At 40.2% G+C, this 6,966-nt stretch overlaps 1 protein-coding gene across 1 annotated transcript; it reads left to right on the plus strand.

Annotated features, from left to right (window-relative positions):
* serinc2l (serine incorporator 2, like) lies at window positions 1-5,572 on the plus strand. The gene is made up of 10 exons (XM_029128067.2): window positions 1-136; window positions 894-1,055; window positions 1,210-1,397; window positions 1,491-1,570; window positions 1,710-1,847; window positions 2,245-2,414; window positions 2,608-2,698; window positions 2,869-3,019; window positions 3,097-3,306; window positions 3,926-5,572. Exons 1-10 carry the CDS (start codon window positions 98-100, stop codon window positions 4,062-4,064), a joined length of 1,368 nt encoding a protein of 455 aa, XP_028983900.1. The 5' UTR covers window positions 1-97; the 3' UTR covers window positions 4,065-5,572.
* Window positions 5,573-6,966: the final 1,394 nt, after the last annotated feature.

The raw sequence follows: 6,966 nt of genomic DNA on the forward strand, positions 1-6,966 counted from the left end.
ACGCAAACCTGCTTCCGTCGTTTATGTGCTTTAACAGACAGTGAAAGGCAACGGGTCTTAACATTTCTCAGCATCATATTAGCGTTTTAATGTAAACATGGGCGCTTGTCTGGCCTTGTGTTCCTTAGCCAGCTGTGTAAGTATTTATTCACGTGTATCTCACTTATCTGTGATACAAAGTGGACGTTTTGGTCCGCTGTCGTCGTCCAGCGTGAACGGAATGTGATATAAAACTAGCGTTAACGTCATAACGCTAGTCAAGGGTTAATAATAACTTGTATCTACAACCAAGAGTCAGCCTAAAACGTTTTCACGTTCAACGTTAGAAATCTAGCCAGCTGTACCGCTGTTTTAACACTTATTTTTCTGTACTAGGAACTTCACGTAACCTAGCTTAGCTAGCTGGCTAACACGGCCAAGCTAATCAACGCTGGGTTGCGTAGGACATTGTTAAATATTTCTTCAGACAATAATTTAGAAAAGGCTACGACACAATGTTATACTCTGGACAACTACCCTGGACAACTGCTTAGTTAAATACTGTAAAGTGGTTAATGACGTCACTATCAGTAGGTTTAGCCAAAGTGAGGTGTCAACGGTTAGTCTACCATGTATTTACTTTACGTACTAATGCAGATGCTAACAGCAGGGCCAGTAGCTGTGGAAAATCGACGCTACATAGTGCAATGCAAACGCCACGGAGGTGTTAGTTTGTTGTATCTGTGTTGTATATGGTATTTGACTTGACTATGCATCAATAAACCCAGTACTGTAAATTCACTGTGGTGATCAATGGCATTCCGCTATGCCAACAGGGAAAGAACTGTTCTGTCTCCTACATGCATTTTCAAAAGCGTGTTCAAACATCTTCTCTGTCTTTTTATTCACTGAAGGCCTCATGTCTGTGTGGCTCAGCACCATGCCTACTGTGTGGGTGCTGTCCCTCTTCCAATAACTCTACTGTTACACGCCTGGTCTTCTCCTTCTTTCTGCTGCTGGGAACCATGGTATCCGTAATAATGATCCTTCCTGGGATGGAGACACAACTCCGCAAAGTGAGATTAATTTCATTCGTAATATTATCACAATAAATGAATGAGTCTTTGTAATTATAGATTGCTGCAGTCCCTTCACAGTTTCATATTTGCACGACATCTGTTGTACGTTTTTGAGCATAATTACATGTTAGTTTTATCTTGTGTTTTAAAGATTCCTGGATTTTGCCAAGGAGGATCTACTATACCTGGATTTGAAAACAAAGTTAACTGCGATGTCATAGTGGGCTACAAGTCTGTGTACCGCATGTGCTTCGCCATGACTTGCTTCTTCTTTTTGTTCTCCGCCATAATGATACGTGTCCGTAGCAGCAAAGATCCACGGGCAGCCATTCAAAACGGGTACGTTTTTATATACAGTGTAATCATTCAGGAATAGAGAGCAAACTTCTTCAATCTGCATATTGTATTATTGTCTTGCTGTTTATTTTCCAGGTTTTGGTTCTTTAAATTTCTGATCCTCATTGGGATTACAGTGGGAGCGTTTTTCATCCCAGATGGAACATTTAATACAGGTGCAAATATGTTTAGTTTCATTATATTATATCATATCTTGTATATTCTGGAGCAAACACTGATTTTGTAATTTATTAGTCACTCAGCTACGCTATTCCCCATTAGTGGCTTTAGAAACACCTGTGTTTTCCTTTTCAGTGTGGTTTTACTTTGGAGCAGTGGGATCTTTCATCTTTATTATCATCCAGCTTATTCTCCTCATTGACTTTGCCCATTCCTGGAACAAAGTGTGGGTGGAAAAAGCTGAAAACAGTAACAACAAATGCTGGTTTGCAGGTACAGAAAATAATTATCTGTATGCAGGATTGTTGTCAGATAATTCTACCCCTGGCTCAATACACCTAACCTGACATAACAAACATCACCACTAATCCACTAAGCAAATGGGTACAAGCCTCTCATTTAATTACCTTGGATTATAGTGAATGACCAGGTTTTTCCTTGTTTTTTCATCAACATCTCCAAGATGACAAGGCAAAGATTCATTGTGTTTAAACTAAATAGTTAAGTAATCTTAAAGATATAATCATTATCATGTTTTGGCCACAACAATGTCAGGATCTTAGTGATGACTCAACCACATCCTTAAGGTCTTGGCGAGAAATTTAGGCTTGTTTTTATTACACTTTTGTGCAAACATACTCTCATTCATATAATTTTATGTTATTCCTAGGTCTGCTGTCTTTTACCTTCCTCTATTATGCCCTGGCCTTTACTGCTGTGGTGCTTTTCTACGTGTACTACACAAAGCCTGATGATTGCACTGAGCACAAGGTCTTCATCAGCCTAAACCTCATCTTTTGCGTCATAGTTTCCGTCGTCTCCATTTTGCCCAAGATACAGGTACAGTGTTCATATAAACGCTTGTAAATAAAAATATTACTTGACATTGCAAATGAATGGGCTTTCCCACTACTTTCGATGATGTTTTTCCCGAATTCTCAGTTTAACTATAGTAGGAAAATACTCTAGCATTTGTCTGACCACACTTTTTTACATTTGGCTTTGCATAAATTACTGTCTGCTGTTGTTTCAGGAAGTCAATCCATACTCTGGTCTGCTCCAGGCTTCCCTTATTTCTCTCTACACTATGTATGTCACTTGGTCTGCAATGACTAACAATCCAGGTACAACTGCTCTTACTGCTTTAGCTTACAAGTTTTTATTTATTGTATAGCTTTTATTTACACATGTATAAACTGAGCCTGTACAGTATGTTATCCTACATGTGCAGGTGCAGTTATGCAGAATTCACAGAATAGTTTAGGGTCTAATGTTGTTTGTGTGTATTTCATAGATCGCAATTGTAACCCCAGCCTACTGAGTCTAGTGTCCAACATCAGCACCACTGCACCCTCTGGTGATGGCACCACAGGACCCGTGCAGTGGTGGGACGCCCAGGGAATTGTTGGTTTGGTCATCTTCCTCTTCTGCACTCTCTATGCAAGGTACCAGTTTCAGTACTGTCACCACTAATTATGTTGTATGTTGTATTTTATGTAATATATATATTTTTCTTTCCTAGCATTCGTTCATCAAGTAACAGCCAGGTTAACAAGCTGATGCAGACACAGGAGGGTGGGGAGTCAGGTGAAGAGGGTGTGTTGGGAGAGGATGGCATACGCAGGGCCATTGACAATGAGGAGGAGGGAGTCACTTACAGTTACTCCTTCTTCCACTTCCATCTCTGCCTGGCTTCTTTGTACATCATGATGACTCTCACCAACTGGTACCAGTAAGTATTGAATTCCAACAGACTGACAAATATAAAAGTCTGTAAAAAAATTGTGATAATGATATGATAATGAATGAACTGAGGAGCCAAATGTCGTTTTTTCAGTCATTGTTGCACACATTCTATTTCTACTAGGTGGCCACTAGAGGGCAGATTACTACACTCTAAAGCTCCACACCCTAGGACTTAACCTGGCTATTGTATCCCAAGCATTTATAAAAGTTAGTGTGAGCAACAGAGCAATGCTTTTTTGTATGCTACAGCAGCAGCCACGGAGGAGCTGTGTCCATCACCAGGGTGGTGATCACCAGGGTGGTGATGGACACAGACAAACACATAGGAGATGTCAGACAATGGTAGAAAAAAATAAAAAAAGTCAGCAGATTTGCCACATGGTTCAGCTTGACAAATCTACTGACAACTGACCAAAATAGCGTTTGACCAGATTTTTAGATTTTTGACCCTGGCTTGACTCATTCCAAATAAAGTGCTTACCATAAGAATACATCCTCCTCTGCATGGTTCTCATTAGGGGTCAATCAGTTGTTGATCAATTCAGTACATGTGTCACGTTATGGTTGTTGATTCTAAATTGTGCTTATCTATCTGTGTGCCTCAGACCAGACACCACCACCCAGGCCATGAAGAGCACTATGCCAGCTGTGTGGGTGAAGATGAGCTCCAGCTGGCTTGGCCTTGGGCTCTACCTCTGGACCCTCATTGCCCCTCTCATCTTCCCTGATAGGGATTTCAGCTGAGTTGGTCTTTTACCTGTATATTTTTCTGTGTTCTGTTTACGTTCCTGGGCATGTTTAAAGACCCCCCCCCCACCCATTTTCATTTAAATGCCTCTACTGCTTTTGTTTTTTGACTGTTCTCAGTATATGCAGTGTGATAATCACCTTAGTGATTGTGTAGTTTTGTCGTTGAAAGATTCAGCTGTATGTTGTGACTCACCTTAAATGCTCTCTACTTTGCCTAATGTAATATTATCATAGGAACTGTGTTTCTGCTGAATTTTCTTTATTGGGCTGTCAAAACGACTGCCAGCAACAGGGCACTTTCTCAGTACCTCAGAAGTTTTATCTACAGATTCCTATTTGAAGGCATGTGAGATCTGATCGGCCAGGTCTGGAATCCCTCTGATTAGCTGAACTTTATTTAGCACCAGGGCAATGAGGGTAGCCCAACTTATGAGCCCCAAAGTAAGGTGAGTGTGAGCCCTAGATAAGACTAACAGGCCGCGCCCTGCACATGATAGCAGGGTTTCCCTTTTGCTGCTAGTCTATATGCAAATTTACGTCACTGGACTTTGAGTTCAAAAAGACAACCGGTCTAATCTCAGCTCTTCCTCACATAGTCCTTGTTTAAGGTATTTAATCTCCGGTGCTATGCCTCTCCTCGTCTGACTGTGTTTGGCTTTATACAGCCACAAGTATCAGTCTGTGCTATTCTAGTGGTGTTTTTATAGCAGGGAGACGTCCACTAATACATAGAAGTTAGCATCGTTGCATGTTCAGGTTATTGTGGTTTAGTTGATGGCAGGAATTTCAGACAACTTCTGCTCTCACTACCACAATGTCACGATGATTTCAGAATGTTTTTTGCTTAAAAGTAAAAAAGGGATATTTAAGTGTTGTACACAACAATAATGGAACATTGGTGAGTGATTAATTGCTGTTAAATGGTGTTAAGTTTGATATTATATTGATGGTTGTAATAGTGGTCCAGTAATTTTATGCATCATTTAGTGGTTACCTCAATTCTGATATGAAGAGAATGTGTTAAAATCATCCCTATTTTTTTATAAGAATCATTTTGGTACAATCCTGCAAATGTTATCTTTTGTCTGTTGTGTTCCTCTCACACATTGCTGTGCCCACGCATATGAATCATAGTTCCTGTTTCTCTGGCTGCACATAGAGATTGTGAATGAAGTCTTTCATTGTTGCCGTAAATAGAAATCTTTTTAAAAATATATGAATACCTTATCAAAAATGTCAAACATTTTACCCATACAACATTACTAAGGGTCCTAATTGGGTATATGTGCTAGTAAGTGGTCATAATGTAATATTTCAAAATACTATCAAGTGCCTTTTTGTAGTCTTTTCAAAAGGGTGTCACTACTGCTGTCAAGTGGCTTGTTACACCTTGCCTTACACAGTGTGGTGAGTCAGCCATTGCATGACATATTGGTATATGCCAAAACCATGAATAATTAATGTATGATCACAATTTCTAATAAAGTCCATTTCAACTCTGAGTTATTGCATTCAGTAATGTACTTTTTGTTTTTTCACTGTCTAGTGCATGTCACTGATTCTGTTTCTCCTATTTACCAGTCATCAGAGTGCAGATACTGTGCTAACACTTCCTTTCCTTTTTGTACATGTGTAAGGATATAAGGTAGGTCTGATACTGTACATACTCACAACGTAGAGACGAAACACAAGACAAACTAGTGGTGTGAAAACACTTCACCTTTATTTTTATATGTTGTGCGGTGTCTTGGTTTTATGCCCTTTCAGCATGACCCATAATTAAAGTATAGCTCTGACCAGGTTTCGCCCTTTTTAGCCGACTGTAAATTAAAGCAGTAAATATCTATGACCCATCTCTTGTGCCTGTGCAGAGACGGGCCGGTTTGTGCCAGTGCGGCCGCCACGGTGTTATTTCCTTCTAGCTCGACTGGCAGACGGGACATGTTGGTTTTGGCTGCTAAGTCAGTCAATCCATTTGGCTCTGCCTTTAACTGTTCACGACACACTACCTCCTGTCAGCCTCCACCCTCCCACGACACCACCCTTCCCTCAGCCTATCCAGGACAGGATTGTGTCATGGTTTTGTTTTAAGACTGAGTTTGCAGAATAATGTCAGAGGGACAGTAATGCACAACTGTGAAGCCATAATAATAATAATAGTTTATTGATGAAGCAATTTGTGTCTTTGATAAATGAGTAAAAAATGATGAATGAATGAACAACCTTTTAATGTATAATACCAATTCCATGAGCGACTCCGAACTTTGTACCCTTGTGAAATTTAACAGCCTCTGAGCACAGCCAGCAGCATCTGAGAAGAACAAATTAGCCAAGCATCATAAATCACACCTTTATTTCCTGTGTTGCACAAATGCATACCCATTTTTTTCCCCTCGTAGTATAAATTTAAGCGACTCTCCATCTTTGGCCTTTGGCTCCGCTGTCATAAATCCCACCTTCATTTCCGCTGTTATCATCAGATGCAATTTGTTGCTGTAATAAGAGATCAGAGGCTGTAATGTGCTGATTATGAGCCACTTAGCGCAGATCTGCAGCCACGCTTGCTTCCACATCCTGGGATGTTTAAGCGCAGATTGACAGAAGCAATACTGTAGTGATCACCTGTTACCCCTTACTCACATTCATGTGGAAACATTAGCATTTGCAGCATTTTGTGTCTACATATCAATAGCAGAGTCATTGATAGACCATCTTAATAGCCGTGCCTTGTCTCAGTGTTTATTGCAACAATAAATGAACTATGAACCATGATTCAACCGTTCTTTCTGCTGATTTGAATGTGCATTGTTTTGCCAGAGAATCCCTGACCACCTCTTTGACAAGATGACTGGAAATGCCAATCTGAGGTTTAATTGGGTTGTAGACCTATTAAATG

This window comes from Betta splendens, chromosome 16 (assembly GCF_900634795.4).
Source record: "Betta splendens chromosome 16, fBetSpl5.4, whole genome shotgun sequence".
NCBI lineage: Eukaryota > Metazoa > Chordata > Actinopteri > Anabantiformes > Osphronemidae > Betta > Betta splendens.

Excerpts from the sequence above, each read along its gene's own strand:
- serinc2l (XM_029128067.2), top strand. The coding sequence starts at position 98 with ATGGGCGCTTGTCTGGCCTTGTGTTCCTTAGCCAGCTGT. Across the intron at positions 2,415-2,607 it reads CCATTTTGCCCAAGATACAG|GAAGTCAATCCATACTCTGG; the intron begins GTACAGTGTTCA and ends CTGTTGTTTCAG. Across the intron at positions 3,307-3,925 it reads ACTCTCACCAACTGGTACCA|ACCAGACACCACCACCCAGG; the intron begins GTAAGTATTGAA and ends TGTGTGCCTCAG.